The sequence below is a fragment of the Monopterus albus genome, unplaced genomic scaffold, assembly GCF_001952655.1.
Source record: "Monopterus albus unplaced genomic scaffold, M_albus_1.0 scaffold425.1, whole genome shotgun sequence".
Lineage (NCBI taxonomy): Eukaryota > Metazoa > Chordata > Actinopteri > Synbranchiformes > Synbranchidae > Monopterus > Monopterus albus.
Window position 1 is genome coordinate 81,698 of NW_018128305.1, and position 19,804 is coordinate 101,501.

General features: G+C 40.6%; 3 protein-coding genes across 5 annotated transcripts; 2 read left to right on the forward strand and 1 right to left on the reverse strand.

Moving 5' to 3' along the window:
- lpcat4 (lysophosphatidylcholine acyltransferase 4) lies at positions 1 to 10,489 on the forward strand. 3 transcript variants are annotated; one of them, XM_020586854.1, is made up of 14 exons: positions 1 to 84; positions 406 to 534; positions 2,248 to 2,611; positions 3,594 to 3,706; positions 4,143 to 4,203; positions 4,526 to 4,584; positions 5,389 to 5,423; positions 7,381 to 7,435; positions 7,760 to 7,842; positions 8,287 to 8,412; positions 8,512 to 8,668; positions 8,916 to 9,008; positions 9,342 to 9,477; positions 9,828 to 10,489. In XM_020586854.1, the coding sequence occupies exons 2-14, from the start codon at positions 445 to 447 to the stop codon at positions 10,001 to 10,003; spliced, it is 1,548 nt and encodes a 515-aa protein (XP_020442510.1). In that variant the 5' UTR covers positions 1 to 84; positions 406 to 444; the 3' UTR covers positions 10,004 to 10,489. The 3 variants fall into 3 exon arrangements, with proteins under 3 accessions (XP_020442510.1, XP_020442512.1, XP_020442511.1); XM_020586855.1 differs by having other exon boundaries at positions 19 to 67; XM_020586856.1 differs by lacking the exon at positions 406 to 534 and having other exon boundaries at positions 13 to 67.
- Positions 10,490 to 10,548: 59 nt separating this feature from the next.
- On the reverse strand, positions 10,549 to 17,304 carry LOC109952021 (uncharacterized). Its single transcript, XM_020586853.1, has 9 exons — positions 17,248 to 17,304; positions 15,201 to 15,895; positions 14,991 to 15,097; positions 14,249 to 14,409; positions 13,942 to 14,043; positions 13,488 to 13,583; positions 13,167 to 13,244; positions 12,877 to 12,954; positions 10,549 to 12,383 (listed from the first exon to the last, which is right to left on the reverse strand). The coding sequence occupies exons 2-9, from the start codon at positions 15,863 to 15,865 to the stop codon at positions 10,563 to 10,565; spliced, it is 3,108 nt and encodes a 1,035-aa protein (XP_020442509.1). The 5' UTR covers positions 15,866 to 15,895; positions 17,248 to 17,304; the 3' UTR covers positions 10,549 to 10,562.
- A 454-nt stretch (positions 17,305 to 17,758) lies between these two features.
- Positions 17,759 to 19,051, forward strand: nop10 (NOP10 ribonucleoprotein homolog (yeast)). The gene is made up of 2 exons (XM_020586860.1): positions 17,759 to 17,998; positions 18,589 to 19,051. Exons 1-2 carry the CDS (start codon positions 17,945 to 17,947, stop codon positions 18,727 to 18,729), a joined length of 195 nt encoding a protein of 64 aa, XP_020442516.1. The 5' UTR covers positions 17,759 to 17,944; the 3' UTR covers positions 18,730 to 19,051.
- The last annotated feature ends 753 nt before the right edge of the window (positions 19,052 to 19,804 follow it).

Genomic DNA, 19,804 nt, shown 5'->3' on the forward strand with positions numbered 1-19,804 from the left:
AGAGTTAACATTTCCGGTTTGACTTGCTGACCCGCCCGGTGTCGTCGGCTGTTGAGGGGCGGGCCAGGTGAGGAGAGGCTACAAGTAAGAAGGATGGGATCTTCTCTGTAGCATGTTTCGCCATGTGGAAGGAGGAAACTTTTTAAGATTGTTTTGAGCTTGTTGTTTGTTGTTTATTTCGTAGTTGTCACACTCTTCGGTCGTTTTCACGAGGTTCCGGTTGGTTTAGCTAACGTTCTATTTTTAAATCTGACTGCGCGAGACATTTTAATGTTTTTTTTCTCACTCTGCAGCCGTCATCGCACAACAACAGCTCACTTCTACCACAGTTCTAAAAACGTTTTCCTCTTTCATACAACAAGGTGGAATCCGTCGTTTTTTATTTAGTATTTTTGTCTTTTAAAGTATTTGTCCAGTTAACTGCTCTGTCACTGAATCGTCACCATGGAGAGGTTTGACTGTCACTCCGCCACACACGAGTATCCACACCCGTTTGTCCACGAGGTGAAGCTGTCCCGTGCGCAGAGGATCAGGGTAACGTTCAAATTAAAGTCTCAACATTTATCATGGCTTAATGTCTCCATTTAATAGTGCAGATGTCACAAAGGTTGCATTTTTATTCACGTTGTGTGCTCTAGAAGGGTTTCCTGTGGACCCCCCCGCTCCCCCACCTGCCACCTGAAACGAATCACACCATACATTGGCAGCCGAGAGTTGTCCTCAAAACTGGCTTCTGTTCTTTAAAACACCAACTCCATGAAGAGTTTACTTTGCCTCTGTAGCTACTCTTTCCTCATATTGTGCGTGACTTCACAACGATGCCAAATTAATGCGTTTTGTTTTCTCTCACATGCCACAAAGAAATGCATGAAATCCAGACATTTGAGAAGCTGGATCCAGAAAACATTTGGCATCTTCTTCCTGGAAGAATGTTCAGTTATCAGCACAGTTAAATAATTTTCTGTGGATTGACTAATCGATTTATCGGTGCAGCTCTAATACTCAAATGTATAGGATATAAAGTTTCGGTCCTTCTTTAATTCTTGTTAGCCCACCAACAAAGTTATTCTGCAGTTTACATTTTTATTAAATGCTACAGCATTCAGCCATTCTCAGCGTTTTCAAATGTAAAAATATACTTTAGTTTAAATATAATTTGTAAAGGGCATTTTTAAGTTTTGTTATACAGACCAAACGATAAATTGATCGATCAGTTAAATAATCAGCAAATGAATTGGTGATAAACATAAATAGCTGCAGCCTCAGACAAAAGTCTGAAGTTTCTGCCTGTTTTTAATGTCTAAAATACTTTTTTTCATGCCTTATTTCTGTTTTTTAGTTTGTTCATATGGGTTTTTAATGCTGCAGGGACATGTGGAGAACAGGCCTTTGACTGTGGTGTTTAAGCAAAACCGGCACCTTAAATTTATGGGGCTTAGTCAGGTGGTGCAGATAACAACATAGCACACAGTTGCAACATACATTTCCGTAGGGTGTGGCTGCATGAGGAAAAATGTTTTATTACTGTAAGAGGTTTTTTCTTTTTTTATGGCCTTGCTGGCACTCCAAGAGGTATCAAGAGTACTGTATGTCAAATGACATACTGCCCCAACCAAACTGATGTTCAGTGTAGTAACCAAATATTACAAATGCAGCGCAAAGTCTTGACTCATTTTGTTGGTTTTTAATGGACCTGCAGTTATAACTTGATTAGCTAATGGCCAAAAATTTGTCAGCTATTTTGCTAATCAGTTAAATGTTTACTTTTTTTAATCACAAATGTGACATTTGAAGGCAACAGCTTCTCGAATGTGATGACTTGATGCTTTTCTTTGTAACATCCATATGGATTTTGGACTTTTAGTCAGACAAAAAGCATTCTGACTACATAATGCTGGTGTTTTGAGAAATTATAGCTTCCAGTTGGCCACCTTTCACAAGTTTTTGACATTTTATAGACAAAACTATTAATTGATTTAATCAGGAAAATAATCGGGTTTACTGTTTGTTTTGCAGGCTTAGTTTTTCCCCACAAGATTTTCTCATAAATGTTCGTTTCAATAACTGCAAAATGTTATTTGATAATGGTAAATTATAGCCCAGTCCTACACTTAAGATGTCCAAGCTATTAAAGCCATACAAACCTATTTGGAGTCAGAGCACTATGATGTTTTTATTATCAGCCAGATTGTACGTTCTGCGGTCTTACATGATCTTTTAATGTACTTTTTTTGGGGGGGTCCTCAGGGCATCATTCTGGGTACCATCCTTTGCCCTCTGCGCGTCTCCCTGGCTGCCCTTTGCTTCCTCATAATGTGGCCTTTTGCCCGGCTACGACTGGCCGGCCTGTCTGAGGACGAACGCTCTCGGCCTGTCACGGGTTGGCGACGCTGGCTTTTCCACCCAATTGTCCTGCTGCTCAGTCGTGCAGTCTTCTTCTCAATGGGGTTCCTGTGGGTGAAGGTCAAAGGTCGCAGGGCAGACCTGAAGGAAGCACCAGTACTGGTGGTTGCACCCCACAGCAGTTTTCTGGACCTGCTGGTACTGTGTCCAACCCAGCTGGCAACAGTGGTGTCACGGTCGGAGAACACCCGCCTGCCGATCATAGGAGGTGAGGAATGTTGCATCTTCTCAAACTGCAGGTAGATGTCAAAGTAGTGCTGATACACTGTTGATCAGCAAATATAATCCAGAACAGTTTTTATAGGTTGTCATTTATCAAGCAGAAATGCAAAATTTTCACTTGTTCTAGCCTGTCAAATATGAACATTAGCTGCTTTTTCTGTTTTGTATCAGTGCAAGCTGAATTTTTTTTTTTCCTTTGACATTTTGCAGCTACTTACCTCAGGTTGGTGGCAGAGAGGCAGACAGGAAGTTGGGTGAGAGGGGGAGGGATTGGGGTAGACCTGCGACAAATGCCCACATCCGACTCAAACTTTATGCACACAATGTGCATAAAGTTTGCATGGCGTATGTCATCAGCTGTCAGGGCATCGCAAAACTGAGTATTTTTGGGTGCTGGCTGGACGGAAAGCACAATGCAAAGGCATCAGCTTGGGCTCTGGGAAACTTGTGAAGGACAATATTCCTCATTTCATTAACTAAATGTATTGAAAGAAGAATAAACTGAGAATGATAAAGAGTACAGCTGAAAGTGCTGCAGAAGTCTGCAGGGAACAAGTGTATTCACAGTACCAAAACCTTAGTTCTGCCAGCACAAGTCAAGGAGCAGTTAGTCACTTGTTCAAGTCAGTAATGTTTGTAGTTGTGGAGTGGCTGGATGACGAGGTCTTAGCCAATTTGTTTTTCATCTCTGGTGGATACTTCCCCCACAACTCCTGCTTAACTGGCACGTTGTATTTCAGTGTGTTCATAGATAGGGAAATCTTTCCTTGTGTTGGCCACATACCAAGCAACAGTAGAATCAAAGTATCTAACAACATCCAAAGATAAACAAGTGACTCAGTCCTTTGCCATCTAATCAGCTCTGCCTGCTTTGGCACTACTTGTTGCTTTCTTGGTGATCTTGTTCTGGACTTCTCCCTTGGTTCTTGCTCAGATTTAGTTTTTATGTGATTGTCTTGTTGTTTCAGCTTTGCTCGAGTTCAACCAGTCTGTGCTGGTGAGCAGGAAGGATCCAGATTCGAGGAAAAAGGCCGTTGCCCAGCTCACAGAGAGGCTGACCTCCAACGGCTACTGGCCTCAGGTGAGAGATTGTATGATGAGTTGCTTGGCGCTCTGTGCTTCTGTTGCCAAAACAAACTGCTGCACTTCACAGGCACATAAATTGTCTGCTGTAGCCTTGTTTACAGAACTGGCAAGTTTCTGAACTTTGCAACAATTAGTGATGCCAGCAGTCAAAGCAACAATAGTGGCATAAACCTCCATAGAAAGTTAACATGGAAAATTATGAAATGAATTGCATCCATCCAGCCATTATCCATACCACTTATTCCTGAAGCAGCAGGCGGGCAGAAGAGGGGAACAACACACTTTGCACCCTCGAATACATTTCTCATTCTTGATATTATACGTGTGTAAACACATAAGCCAGGTTGGCCTAAAGATGCGTCGTCGGGTCAAGGTTGTGTTTGATTTCCAACTCTGATTTTGTCAAGTCACAGTTCTTAATTCTTGGCTAGATGCTGATGTTTCCTGAGGGAACTACAACCAATGGCGGTGCTTTGATCAAATTCAAGCCTGGTGAGTAACGTATACACATGTAAAGAACTGAGGTTTTATAGCCTCTTAGCTGCTAGGTGTTTTTCTCCACCTTCCCTGTGCTGACAAGTCTGTATGACCGTAAACATCACAAGGGGAAACCGATCCCATCTGGTTTTTCTTGGATGTCTGACAGAACACACTAGTTTGTAGCAGCAGTAGGTGGCATTTCAGAAAATGGGTGTAGCAGCTGACTGTTCTACCTGGATGATGAACTGCTCTCTTTTGCAGTAAAACTATTTTCTCATTCCAATCTGTCTGCTCTCTCCCCTTTTGTCCTTTCCCCTTGTGTTGCTGTCATCAGGTGCTTTTCTTGCTGGAGTCCCAGTCCAACCTGTTCTGTTGCATTACCCCAACAAGCTGGTGAGTGAAGTCTGATAATTGAGAAACATGGTAACTTCATTAGAGGGGAAAACTTTCCATTGATACAGGGACTGGTTTCAGGGTCTCAATAATTTAGAGTTTAACTGAACCCTGGCTGGATGTTTTTAAAGGTGATTTGTGGCTGTGAACAAAAGGTTTTTATTTAACATCAAAATCTTTTTTTTGACAGTTGCCTATTAATATACATCAAGCCAGTAAAGGCTCTACCCGAGTGTCCTATGGCCCTGCAAGATCTGTGAAAGTTTAACTATGGAATAGAAAAGCAGATAAAATAAATGGAACATTATTTTTTTTTAAATGGCGTTAGTGTGTTAAGGAAATTCAGCTTCAGCTTCAACTGCACAATACTCATTTCTTTAAGAATTTTGTGGATTTAGAAACAACTGTGTGCCAACACAAGGGCTGTTGGGGTTTAAGTAAGAGTACTTTTTTTTTTAACTGAAAAAGAGTTAAAGGATAGTTTTAAAATAAATAGTAACAGGGCAGGAACAGGTGCAGTGTTGTGTGACTAGTTGTTGACAGCTCATACTTGGCTGTCTATCATGTCTTTGTCACTTCACTTAGTGTTCACTCTCCTACATATTATCAGTCTGTAGTTGCATTGTATCTCAACATTGTCATATTTCTCCAGGCTAGTTTTTGCATAGTGGTTCCTGTCAGGGTGTGGACTGAAGGGAGTGACCCTAGAATCACACGTTTTTAAAAAAATTTTTAAATGACTGTTGCTAAGGATTTTTTTTTTTTTTTTTTTTTTCCCAGTTACACCGTTTGATTTTTCCTCAGGATACTGTTCGCTGGACATACAAAGGAACGACCTGGTGAGTTCCTCCATTTTTCATCTCCACCCTGTCTATCCAGTTTATTATGAAACAGTTTGGGTAATCACTGACATTGGGCTACAGAGATGCCACCGTAAACACACTGGATTTCTACATGGACAGGGAGTTGAGTAGGTTTGGGAAATGATTAGAAGAGCTTCCAGGACTTGGAGCTAGTTGATTAGTCATTCTGAGAAGTGTTTTTCAACAAGAGTAAAGACAGCTGTTGCACAATAGTTTCTGTTGCTGAAGGTGTGTCAAGACTAACATGTATGGGTGTTTTCACACTTGGTCCCTTTCAGCCCTCAAAACGAACTGAGTGAGTGGTCAGCATTTTTTGTGCATAAATGTGGATGCACCAAACAAACACAGACCACACCTGAGGCCCCTAAGGAGGTGGTTTCGGTTCGTTTCAAGTCTGAAACACGGTTCACTTGATCTGTGCATTGTGAACACAAAGTGCTTCAGGTTCTGTTCTAGTCTTTTGCAATTTGTTGAAATATCTAGTGGAAGTCCAACACAGAGAAATGCAGATTCTGCTGACTAGCTCGTAGTTTCTCTTCCTACCCAGGTATGTTTATTTAAGCAGCCTTGAGCCTGTGCACAGACTTAACTAAACTATGCAAATGTGGGTTAATGAATAAACATGATCATTAGCCAGCTAACTGTTGTGAGTTCATAAATTGAATCTGCACTGGGGGCTCAGAGCAGAGGTAGATATAATGGTTTGGGGGCTGGAGGCACCTTGTGAAAGTACCGTCAAAGTGTTTTTGTTTTTTTAAATATATAAATATTACAGTCTACTGGTTTGTTTAAAACAATGCTGTTGTTTTTCTATTCAAGACAGAAGTACCTGATTAATAAGCAGGATTGGTAGTAGTAAAAAATCCTAATGATACCCATATGGATGAGCACTTTGGGAGTTACTGCAGGAAGAAGCTACTGCACCTCTCCAAAGATGGAGCAAAGAAAACTACAACTGTCTAATGCAGAGATGTGCTAAGCAGTTCCTTCAGTTTCCAGCTCATATGAGTGATGGTCTTCATTTGGACTTCACTGCACTGCCTCAAAGTAGAAAACACTGTCAATTACTTTACCACACGCACTAAAAAGAGATAAAGTAGAGAATCCTTTGACCTAAAAGCCATATGTGAAAGCAGTAAAGGTCTGAGAGCTTGAGTCACTAGTATGAACAGAAAGAGGACTGAGGTGCCGTCAGAGCTGAAGTGAAACAGAAAGGAAACTGTCCTCTTTCAAATGTACTCGCAGTGTGAACACAATGACAACAGAGTCCTTTTTGTTGGCCCTTTTTAATCCATCCTAAGTGTAGGATTTTCATTTCTATCCACCAAACTTTTTAATGAGTTAAGAGCAAAAGTCTCCCCTCTGGCTAGCATCAGGTGTTCTCACAAAAGTCAGCCAGCAGTCCTGTTTTGTTCCACCATTTATACGGTGGTAACTTCTCTTTGTAGTCAAGTCAACCTTGTTTATACCTCGCCGTTCATATACCGTGGTAGCTAAAGGTGCCTCTTGGATAAAAGAATTAAATTTATGCAAATTTAAACTATAGACAAACAGCAAAAAAGGAAAAGCGAGGATTATTTTGTGCCATCAGCTACAGAGAAGTCTGATTATGGGTATATTCTTCAGGTGATTAAAAAGCCATCCTGGTTTGGTTATTGATATGTTTATCAAAGATAAGCATCCAGAATTACTCCCGTGAACTTGTCATTGTATTTTAGCAGCAGGTGGTAATACTGCTTAAGTGTACTGGGCTGTATTCACCAGTGTTGCAGACAAATTAATGTGACTGATAATGTGTACTTTGACTCCTTGAGGTATTTACTTTACTGAATTGGGCAAAACTGACATTTCTATCTAGATTTTTCCAGAAAGTGTTTTTGGATTTTAAATTTTTTTCCTACATGAAATATAATATTGATTCTTTGTCCATAAGGACTGAGGCAGTGTGGCACACCACTTCACAGCTGTACACCAACGTGACTGTTGAGGTAAGACAGTTTCCCTGATGATGGTAACATTGCTCAGTGTATTCATTGTGCCCTGACACCAGTGAGTGTAGTAGCATATACAACAACCCAGGACATGACCGATCACATTCCTCACTGATGATGGATGTGTTCAGAAGTGAAACAAACAAAGATTAGTACTTCAGCTTGGTGTGAAGTTATTTGAACCATGCTTTGAATGTATGGCTATTAAAATCCCAGGGTGCAGTGTTTTGCTTTTGTCTCAGATGTGAAAACCTTATTGAATGGCAGACTTTTTCTCTGTTATGGTAAGAATACAACAGCTGCCTTCTTATTGTGCTACAGTTCCTGCCAGTTTACAACCCTTCCCAGGAGGAGAGGAATTACCCTGACCTGTATGCAGACAATGTTCAGAAACTCATGGCCAAGTAAGCAAAAGATTGTACACTGGTTTTATTTCAGCCAGATGACACGTGATTGTCGGGTCAAATCAGTAAAATCCTACATTCACATCTGAGGAACTGGACCCTGTGAATTTTGGCTTTTTCTTAAATTTTGAGTTATTCAGTTTAAGATGACAGCTTATTAATGTTCTGTCTAGTTATAAATTGTTGCTCTACTGTCAGTGTGTCTGCACTAAAGATTAGTTAAGTGACAAATGACAACAGTAAACAATGATAAATTAGCAAGGAACCAACATCAAACTGCTCACAAGGAAAGCTTGTGATTTGAGTTTGCATTTTGGTCATTCCGAATCAGTCCAGAAATAATTTCTTTCAGCTGCCAACATACAGCAGAGCCTTCAAATTCAGTCGTGTCTGTGTCTGTGTCTGTGTATGAATGAACTCTACCAATACACTGTTCTGTTTCAGGGCACTCGGAGTTCCAGCCACAGACTATGTACTGGAGGGTGGAGTTCCTGTCATTAAGCTGGGCGGCCTCTCTCTCCCACTGGAGTCACCTCCAAGGGAAACGCTCTCGCTGCTGGACAAACATGGGTGAGAGGACCTCAAAGTTTGCTGTCAACCTCAATCCTGAATATGCCTGTTTTGTCCTCCCTTTCTTCTTCAGTTTCTTTAATTTCTTCTTTGTCTCAGTCTGGGAGCATCTGAAGTGGAAGCGGCACTGAGCCAAATGATTGACAGGCGTCAGTCAGGAGCTCAAGGGTCAAAGGCCAGTGTAGAGGTCCTCGCCTCTGTTCTTGGACTGACTGACAGAGCAACAGCTGTCACCATCTGTGGCTTCTACTCCAAGGTACAAATACTTTTTTGTTGTGTGTATACTCCTGGGGGCAACTAACAGGTGCAACAAATCACTAAATGCATATGAAGTTCTTTATATTGATACAAAGGCTATGAGGGTGTCGTTCACTAACTGACATCATAGTGATACAAGACCGTTTAACATTTTACACGAAGGGTACAGGTCCTGTCAATTAATTGACCAGTCACTCAGAAAAAAATTTTAAGAAATTATTATTTTTTTTTTTTTTAAATCTCAGGATGACACAGTGGACCTCAGACAGATTTATTTGAGTATTGCCGCCGTGTCAGGACTTGTCAGCTTCAAGTCTGTCCTTCAGATTGCTTTCAGTGTAAGTACTGTTTTTTGTTGTTGTTTCGTCTCAATGTTGTCCAAATATTCCTATTTCCTTACAGCTTAATATTTCAGTCTTGGGTTCTGCAGGAAAACCTATAAGATTCAGTTGTTTTTGAAACGAATCTAAGCCGGACTGTAGTTGAATGTGTTAGCCTTGTAGAACCAGCCGGCCAATTTGAATTGACAAAAGGATTGTACAGGTATTCTTCAGACAAAAACAATGAACATCTTCAAAATAAGGCTTAACAAATCTCTTCTCAGTTTGTCATGTCTCTGACCTGCTGTTCTCTAATTTATTTTTTTTCCTGAATGCACCATGTGTTTCCAGATGTTTAGCAGAGAGAGCAGAGGTGGGCTGAGCAAACAGGAGCTGTCAGACCTCATGGGGGCGCTGCTGGGTGTTCCTCAGCATAACACCACAGAGCTTTACATTGAAGCCTCCAGTCACGGCAAGCTTACTGAGGGTGAGAGACTAGAGCTAGGCAGCATCTGAAATATGAGCTGCCTCTTGTTCATTTATTTTATTATAGCTGTCTGGTTTAAAGAAGACTTTTTTCCACTAGTATACTGTAAATGATAAACCACTCTCAAACTATGAGCCTGAAATAGGCAGTGTCATACGCATCTGTTCAGTAACACACCTCCATGGCACTGTCATTAACAGAACAGTTCACAAGTTGTACTTTTCAAAGCCTGTGAAAATAATTGGATACCAGAATTGCAAACTTTTTTTTCCTGCTTTATTTCACTCTTTTTGCTCCTCGTCTATCAGGTAATATTTAAAATCCTTATTACAGCTGCCTTGTTTCCACAGAAAACCTGCTGCGAGTACTGACGACCCACCCCACCTATCGGAGAATAGTTGATGAATACTTGCACCCTGAGGAGGCGGGCTCTCTGCTTTCATTTACCTCACTGTCCAATGGCAAGGCCATGAACAACAACAGAAACATGCACAGTGGATCCCTCCACTACGACAAGTATGACTGAGTTTTTTCTAAAGATGAAATGGGAGTTGGATTCTACAGGATGCACAGTGACATTTGGTGTGTACATCCTTAAGTGATGGGACAGACTGAACCAGCAAAATCACTAAAATCACCAAAGGATGTTTTGTTTTGTTTTGTCTTGTTAGTATGCATGTGGATATTTTTAAACCTGTTAGTCATGCCTACCTTGGAAAAGCCAAAGAATGATTCTTTTAGGACTTCTCAGATGCTACTGTGTGTTTATGAGGCAGGTCTTTGAATGTGTGTGCATGTTTACTGCAGTGCCTTATTTACCCACAAAACTTCATAAGTTGATACTTTTAAAGAAATGTCTTATTTATAGAATTGTTTATAAAGTGTTTTTAAAGGGACAATTGTGCAGAAAAGAACCAAACACTCTGTACATCAGACTTTATTTTGTAAGTTATTTTTCCACTTTTGTGTGTATGTTGTATTTAACTATTAAACTGAATTATTTTAAGTTGGATATTGCTCTTGGGGTTTTTTTCCTCAACTAATCTACAGACACTTAATCGTGTAGCTTGCTTCACTTGGTTGTCTCAAGTTTGATTACATCTTGTTTTTACTGTGATGCTTTTCCTTTTTCTGCTCTCGCTCGTGACTTCCACTCTGCTCTTTTGACTGGACTTAACCTGAGTGTTTGTTTCCATCCCCACCTTGTCTCTCACTGACTCCGCTGTTTCAGTCTCTTCAGAAGCTTCGTGCTCCTGCCGACATCTCTTCACTGGACTAGGTGTATAGCTCGTGCTCTCTGCCTCTTCTCTGTTTGTCCTTTTATCTTCACCTCTGACATGTGCTGTCTGGTCTGGGCTTGGTTTGGGCCTGGATGAGTGATGTGGTACCTCAGGCACCTTGTGCCACCTCTTTTTGCTTCCTAGTCTTTGCTCAGCTGTCTTTCTCATCTTTTGTGGCATTTTGATCAAAAGAGCATCTTCTGCATCCAGTTTGGTGCAGAATTTGGAATTACTGGCCTTGTGCTGTTTTTCTGGCCCTGTCTTGAGTTGTTGCTTCTGCCCTCTGTGCTTTTGTTCCTTCTTTCCCATCTCTGAAAATTGCTTCACTGTATTTATTTTTACTCCTTGGCTCCACTCTTGAAAATGACTTGCTCCTCTTTTACGCAGTTGCCTTTCTCCTAAGGACCGTCTTTTCTGTTCATAAAATGTTGCTGTGTTAACTCTCTTTTCACTCTGTTTCCTCTCCTCTACTCTTCCTACTAGGAGTTTACCACTCTGTGTAGCTTTGCCTTTTTCAAGCAGCCTTTGACTGCACCTGAGTTTCACGGTGTTTCTTCCTTCCTTGAGTTTTGACTCATTTTCTATAATCCCTTCTTCTCTTGCTTTCATAGCTGTTGACCTTTGACTTGCTGTTATTACATCGTCCAGATTTTTCTCACTTTTTCTCGCCGTGTCACCCCGCCCTTCTCTTCGGCATTCGGAGGCGATGACGGGGTATGCCAGCTCATTAGCAACTTGCAGTCCTCCTGAAGACTCCAATACCCGTTTGTCAGGCACTGGGCCTGATGAATGGGGATCACAGGATTCTGTCTGGGAATGTGCCACAAAAGATGAATTAGCGGTCGCAGGATTTTTGAATTTGTGGTCCTCTTCGAGTGGATGTGACATATCCTCGAGGTATGAGGTTTTGGAGCTAGATTGTTCCTCGGTCTCTGTTATCTGGGCTGATGTTGAAGGCGGTGTGTGAAGAAGTCTTTTACAAGCCCAGCCACTTTGAGCTGGAGAGCTAGCTGCATGTGAGAGGTTATCAATCAAAAGCTCACCATCCTCATCTGGCCCTGAAACACCAGATGTTGAGGGGGACTCGGAGGCAGGAGGATCCCCAGGTTGAGTTTCTCTCTTGATATTCTGGAATGACTGAGTTGACTGTATTTCTGCAGAGTTTGAGAAGTACACTGATGCATCTTCTGACAAGTCTGGACTGTCACTTGCTGTAAATATGGCTGCAAATACATCATAATCATTGGCTTCCAAATCAGAAGTAAGCCTAGTGTCTGGGGAGGAGAGTAGAGAGCCATAGTCACAAAGGTTAGACCAGGCATTGGCAGGGTTGTAGTGTCCTGGCGAGGCATCATTTTGTAGCGTTTCTTCTAGATAGTGTGAAGGCAGGAGTGGGGAGCAGCTGGGCCCGCCTTCTGTTGGCCCCATATTCCCTGTACTCTGAGCTGCACTCGGTCCATTATGGTTTAAATTTGGGTCAGACCAAGTCCCTGCAGGATTTAAAATGGATGACTGAGCTCTTTGTTTGACACATGAAGTCACCAGGGATGTTGCTTCCATTACAGCTTTGCAGTTGTAGTCAGCAGAAGGTGGATGTAATTGCTCTTGGAGGATCACCTCCAGCTCCTGTCAGCCAAGAGTGAAAATGAATGCAAACATACAGACACACTCATGTTTACAGCAATGATGAAAACTGCATGTCTTGTGGTATACTGCCCTACAAAACCTGAACATGGGCACTACATATTGAATTAAGATGGCTCTTAATATCTTTTATACCAGATGTAAAAAAAAAGTGATGTGGGAACTACAAAACGGGTCAGACACCAAGCTTACCCACAGTGACAATACATGCATGGATTAAATTGTCAGTTAATTGATTTCACATTAAAAATAAGCCCTGTATGCTATGGAGTCTAAATAATTAAAATTATTTGCTTATTTTCCTTTGTCAAATGGACAAAGTTGAAAGAATACATTGTGTGTAGTTGTAGGTCATGCTGCTAATGTTAAAGGTTATAGCAGAAAAGAACAATTGAAACTGGTCCATTCATCTGAAAGAAGCTTGACCTCATGCTCCACAAGAAAAGTCACAGCCAAAAAATACTTTTTCTGTTACCTCTTGTTTTGCTTTTACTGGAATGCTCTCTGTGGAAAGGAGGGACTTCAGCAACTCTGTATTCAGTGTTGACCTCACCTGAGGGAAAGACAAACGCAACACATTAACAAATTGCTACAGTGACACAATATTGCACATTTCTAAAAAAAAATTTTTTTTTTTTTTTTGTCACACTGAGTCCTGTTGTCAGAATTGTGTTAGCAATTGAGGGGGGGGGGAACAAACTTCTCTACCAGCTTCAGGATGATTGTATTATGCAGAATTTTAGGGACAACAGTTTAGAAACACACCAGAGATGTGCTAGCGTGTGTTACAGGGTCAGTGGTGGAGCTGGCAGAAGGCTGATGTCGCTTCTCCTCCGGCATCTCCTATAAAGTTGAAGATAAAAAACAAATATTACTTAATAAAATCTCAATCTCATTGTAAAACATACAGAAGCTCTCACATTCGTGTTTTTTCAGACGGGTCAAGTCTCAAGGTTCAGTGACTTGTGCGCAGCAGCACAGACCTGTCCATGGTGCTGATCCTGAAACAACATTCTCTTTTAATCCTAGAATTTCCTGCTCACACGATACCACAAAAATCAACACTCACAGTACCTAGCATGTTACCTTGTGCTCTTGTTTTTCCAGTTCAAGAAGGTCAAGTGGCTTTGGGTCTGAAGACAGGAGGGAAGTCGGGTAGTCTGTGTTCAGTGTCTGCTCCACCTAAAGAAAAAAAAAAAGATATGTATCGGTACATAAGAAACATTTAGCTACAGCAGCCGGTCAAGGTGGTGGTAGTTTAATACAGTAAAAGGTCGCAAGATAAATTTGGGGTTGGAAATAAGGAAAAACAAAGTTTTGCTCCACACATTTATCTATTCGTTTGTTGTACTTTCCTTTGTTTTGTGAAACTATTATTGAAATGAATCCACTTTGAAAGTTTAGAGGTGGGACAAGGGGTCCCAACTAACCATAGCTTCTTATTTAAGGGTTTGCAATCAAAAAAGAGCGAGAAGCGCTGGTTTAATTCTTAGCAACAGCGTTGTATTGACTGTCCACACTGTATTAACTCATAACTTACCTTTCTGACAAAGTCCTCATCACTGCAGAGCTCATCCTGATACTCCAGAAATGATCCATGTTCCCTCTCTGGGTTTGCCTTTTCTCCACTGGGGTCTTGGATCTGAGCAGAGTCAGAAACAACAGGAGCTTTAAGTGATTATGGTGCGTTAGTTTTACAGAACAAACTTTATTCATTGTAATAGGAAGTTTTACTAAATATAATAAATCATTTTTGAAACTCCTGCGTGTTTCCAAATTTGATAATTTTTTCTATTTAGCAGGTTTTTTTTCTTCTAGATTTAATGTTGTAACAAAAAGTGGGGAACCTTGAGGGAGTCTGTAATCACTATATATTTCTCAGAGGCACATTTGGTCGGCAGCTCTTCATCCAAACAGGGCAGAGGTCCAGCTAAGTTGGTTGCGTGATCACTGGTTGCGTTTTCTCGTAGTTCGTTCTTGTTGTGTGTAGTGTTGTTCTGCTTATTTCCTGTAAGGAAACATGGTAGAAAAGGGGGGAAACCATTTATTTTTTAACTATTTTCTTTACTATTAACAGTGCCTTTTCCCCAGTGTCCCACTGTTCTACTTGTATTCACATCCTTTAGTTATAAAAGTACTAACAGAACAATGTAAAATACTCTATTATAGGTAAAATATTGATTAATTAAAAGTAAAGAAGTATTCTGAGTCAAATGCACTTAAAATAAAAAAATCTAAGTACTACTTCTGCAGTAGCATATCCCCTGTATTGAATTAGAAAGGATGGTATTTTCTGAAATGTAGATATATAAAGTGAAAGCAGGAAGAGAAAATATTCAAGTACAAGTATGTCAAATTTGTATAAAAAGTACTTGAGTAAAAGTACTTCATTATCTCAGAAATGTACAGTAGTAGCACGAGAGGAAATGTCAAGGGGCAATGTTCTAGCAATTCATTTTGGGGGATCGTGAGTGTTTGTAAAAAGTGTTATTTCAGTCAGGAACAATTGAGACTGACTACCAGCTAGCATGGCTAAAAAGGACCTCTCGTCACCTCCTTGCCCTTTTATTTATGCCCCTAACGTCTGACCTTCTGACTTGGCCTTTTTGCTGTTTGGCTTCCCTGCTGCTGTAGACTCTGGCATTAGGTTTAACTTCCTTCTAGCTTTCATTTCTGCATCTGCATTCCTTGACAACCTGTTATGAGATAGGTAGGATTACACACAGTAGTATGGTCAGGATTTAATTATAGTAGAATGAGTTCTTCATAATGTTGTGTTGTCTGATATGCACTCCTTACAGACTTGGACCACAGGGCTGATGGACTGGTGTGGTATGTGCACACATACACCAGCATCGACAAAGATCAGGCAGCTGGAGTGAAGAATGGGAAGGTAAATATGGGCTGGATGGAGTCGCCACATGGGGACACAAATCAAACCTGGATGTAGGCTTGGAGGAGCAGGGGCTCATATCAAGCCAGCGGCAGTCTTGCGATGAACATGGAGTCAGTACGTGCTTTGGTAATGGTGGTTTCATTTTTTGCCAGCCCCTGGCATCTGGTGATAGAAGGTGGAGTGATGGGTGGCAAAAGACTGGCTGGAAATTTAAGCCATAGGGGCTCTCCTGAGCTTGTATCTCGGTTTGGATGGGACCTGGGTGGAGATACTGCTGGTTTGGGTGTGACTCCCTTTGTGCCCAACAGTGATCAGAAACAATTTTCCTAAGGAGCATTTCAGCTGTGTATGCTCTTTCTAATGCTGAGTCATTGATCCTTACATGATGAAGCTCATGTGGACAACATTGCTCAGCTCTGCTATCAGACCATGTGTTGGTTTGTGGAGAAAATGGTTGGTGATGATGAAGGGAGAAATGAGAGAAGGGTTGTGGCCCTGACTGAGAGTGGTAAGGCTCTTCTCTGTCACTTAGGCGGATTTCAGGTGGGCAGGCTGGTGCTGGATCCATCCTCTATCTCTGCACATCTGTCACTTGAAACTGTCGGGGGGGGGAAACAGGAATATAAAGATGATCAACAGCAATTTGACCAGTATAGCAGCAGTGATACTACAATACAAACACAAGCAGTTTCTCTGCATTTTCAAGGTTTTCTTTTATCTGCCTGAGAGCACACTAAAGAAAACAGACCCCCCAAAAAAGTTATGTCCACTTGTAAGATCTAACAGCCATTTGTAAAATGAATAATGTTCAAGATTGACAGAGAGGTGTTAATTTAAGTTGAAGTTTGGAGTGGTGTTAAATCTTATGGCTGGGCTTATGTACTGTATGTACCTAATAAACCGGCCACTGAGTCTATAACTGAAGATTCATCAGCCTGACAGGCTGCAATAAGTAACTGGCCCTGTTACTAAATAGAGTTGAATATACTGTGGACAAGCTTGTCTTTGACTCTCAACACAATTGGCGATAACATTATGACCACTGACAGGTACAGAGAATAACACTGATTTGTTACTGTGGCACCTGCCAGGGTGTGGGGTATATTAGGTAGCAAGTGAACAATCACTCCTTGAAGTTGATGTGTTGGAAGCAGTGAAAATGGGCATGTGTAAGGGATCTGAGTGACAATGGCCAAAGTGTTATGGTTGATAGCTGGGCCAGAGCATCTCCCAGACTGCAGGTCTTGTTGGGTGTTTGTGTCCTCATCACCACAGTTTCCCTCTCTTTAATTGCTATGTGATAGACAATATTCATGCTCCTTCAGACTATGTAAGCAAACAAATTCACAGAGGTTGTGCTATGAGCTGCAGAGTGACACGAATGCCAACCAACTGTTGCACTGACTCCTGTGTACACAGTATTAGACAGGTGGTCATAAAGTTGTGGCTGATTGGTGTAGTTTTAAGTAAGAGTTTGTCATTTACCATAATATAGTCTTACCAGGTACTGCAGGCTATAATCACAGACACTTATTAAAATTGTCAAATATTAATTACACCACTGACAAGTTTACATTATAGCTCCTTAAGCTGACGTCACAGTAAGACAAAGAAAAGAAAATTGAACAAAGCCCAAGAAGTAAGTACAGTAAGGAGAAGGATAAGTTGAGAGTGACAGAAAGCTGGAAAACAAATCAAACAAAATTATCTGCAACATACTTTTGAGCATTTACTGAGAATATTATCTGCATAAGTGATTAAAACACAATAAACTTATGGCGTCTCCCCCTTTACATGTTACACAGCTGTATTAGGTAAATAGCGGCCTGTGGGCCAAATCTGGCCCTGCCCTGAGTTTCATCGGCTATTACATAAATATAAATGAATAATTAATGTAAATAACAGCTAAATTGCATTGTACATTGATCAGATAGTTTTCATCAGGCTTACCTTTCTTGTAGGAGATGGTTGTTTATCTTCAATCAATAAAATCAGTTTTTATCTGCTGTATTTTTTTTTAAATATAAACTTCATTCAGGTATATTTTGTTTACTTATGACCAAAAGGTCTGTGCACATAAACATTCCAAACTTCATAAAATCACATAAATTAAACAATTTTATATATGTTTTAAAATATTCACTCAGTAAGCAATTTTGTAAGGACCATATACTAGAATTAGGCTGAAACTGTGTTGTAAAATATTTTCTATGAAATGCTACAAAATATATTGGTGGAAATATGAAAGTTGTCAGTGGGCTTGTTAATAATTTTATTTAACAGATTTAAAGTAGATGAAATAAAAATATTGCATTTCAAAATATTTTATAGTATATATTTTGATGTCGTAACCTGTGTACAAAGCTTCATACAAGTGACCACCTCCATGAGAACTGATCAGACTGTATTTGCTGAAGTCGCGCACACGAAGGTTGTGCCGTGGTCAGGTAACCTTAGAAACTCATTTTCCCAGCATCCCAAGCGCTCTGAAATTTTAACCGGATATCCGTTCTGCTATCCAGCCGAGGTGAGGCTTCGCTACACGTGGAATTATAAAGGAAAAGTCCTACAAAAGCTGGGTTTTTTGTATGTAAATCGAATTGTGCTATTACTTGCGTTTTGGATCAACGATACACGTTTCGTCGTGATGTTTCTGCAGTATTATGTAAACGAGAACGGCGACAGGGTCTACACTCTGAAGGTAGGCTAACTTATGTTTACATCCTTAACACATTACATAATGTTATATTCCTTCTCCATTAAAGTAGCATCAGTTTAGCTTATCGATATAGAGGATTATTTGAATAAATAAAACTCGTTGCTTTATGGCAACATTGATGTACGTCATTAATTTCACTGAAACAAATTTGCCCTTATGACTTATAAGCAACAAACCCAACGTTCTCCGTTGTAATGATATCGAGAAAACATGCAACTGTGTTCTTTTTTTTTTTTTTAAATCCTCTTTTCGTTTAACTTATTTTTCATCTGCAACATTCAAAGTCTAATTTTCAGGACTCAAGGTAACTGCTTGCACGGGCAATTTTGGGGTTCAGTGGGTCACAAGAAAAATCTGAACAGGGGTTAGATGATTAACTGTTCAAACTCATGCAACCTGTGATGAGGCAGTGCAGGTAGATTTGACTTATTTTATTACCTCATAAGACAGAAAGGTTAGGGACCACTGAGGTAGATCATTTAAAAAAAAAGTGATGTGTTCAAGATAATGTGTACAAAATGTACTTCTGGAATTAACTTTATTTTTTCGCTGTCCCTCTTTGCCACCAACAGAAGGTGAGTCCCAGTGGGCAGCCCACAAGTTCGGCCCACCCAGCTCGTTTCTCTCCAGATGACAAGTTCTCCCGACACCGAGTGATGGTGAAGAAACGCTTCAGCATCCTGCTAACCCAGCAGCCTAGACCTGTTCTGTGAGAGAGTGGGGGAGGGAGAGATAGCTGGAGATCAGTCCCAGAAAAAGACGGGGATGAAGGCGAGGATGGAGCTGTAAAGCAAAGAGCAACACAAATCCCATCTCACCCTGAAGGAACTGTTCATGCATTGGATCAGCTGTAGCCAGGATGATGAGGAATTTTTTTTTTTTTTACATAACGTAATTTGTTCACACTTATATGGTGATTTGTATTCTGTTGTCCCTGTGTGTATAAAATCCAAGTGGGTGATAAATTACAGAATACAACCTGAATAAAATGAGTTAAAAGATTTTTCCAGCAAAGTTTGTCTTTGGTATCCACCACCATCATTGAAACATAAAATGAATGTCTTTTTTAAGAATGGTGTTATTTGTATGTTTTCATCTTAAGAGATCTTAGTAAATTGCATAATAAGGATAATCACCTTTATTGGCCAAGTATGTTACACACAAGGAATGTGTTTCCAGTACAGAACTGAGGCAGCCATCTGCAGTGCCAACTCAACTGATGGTGCTAACTATTGGGGGAAACGGGTTCAGTGTCTTGCCCAAGGACACTTCGACATGTGGACTGCAGGCACCGAGATTTGAACCTTCAACCTTCCAGTTGGGAGACAGCTGCTCTACTCATGGCACTGTCACCTCCCCCTAAAAGAAGTTTTATATAGTACAGTGGGTACAGAAAGTATTCAGACCCCCTTAAATTTTTCACTCTTTGTTATATTGCAGCCATATGCTAAAATCATTTAAGTTCATTTTTTTCCTCAATGTACACACAGCACCCCATATTGAGAGAAAAACACTGAATTTTTGACATTTTTGCAGATTTATTAAAAAAGAAAAACTGAAACATCACATGGTCATAAGTATTCAGACCCTTTGCTCAGTATTTAGTAGAAGCCCCCTTTTGAGCTAATCCAGCCATGAGTCTTTTTGGGAATGATGCAACAAGTTTTTCACACCTGCATTTGGGGATCCTCTGGCATTCCTCCTTGCAGATCCTCTCCAGTTCTGTCAGGTTGGATGGTAAACGTTGGTGGACAGCCATTTTCAGGTCTCTCCAGAGATGCTCAATTG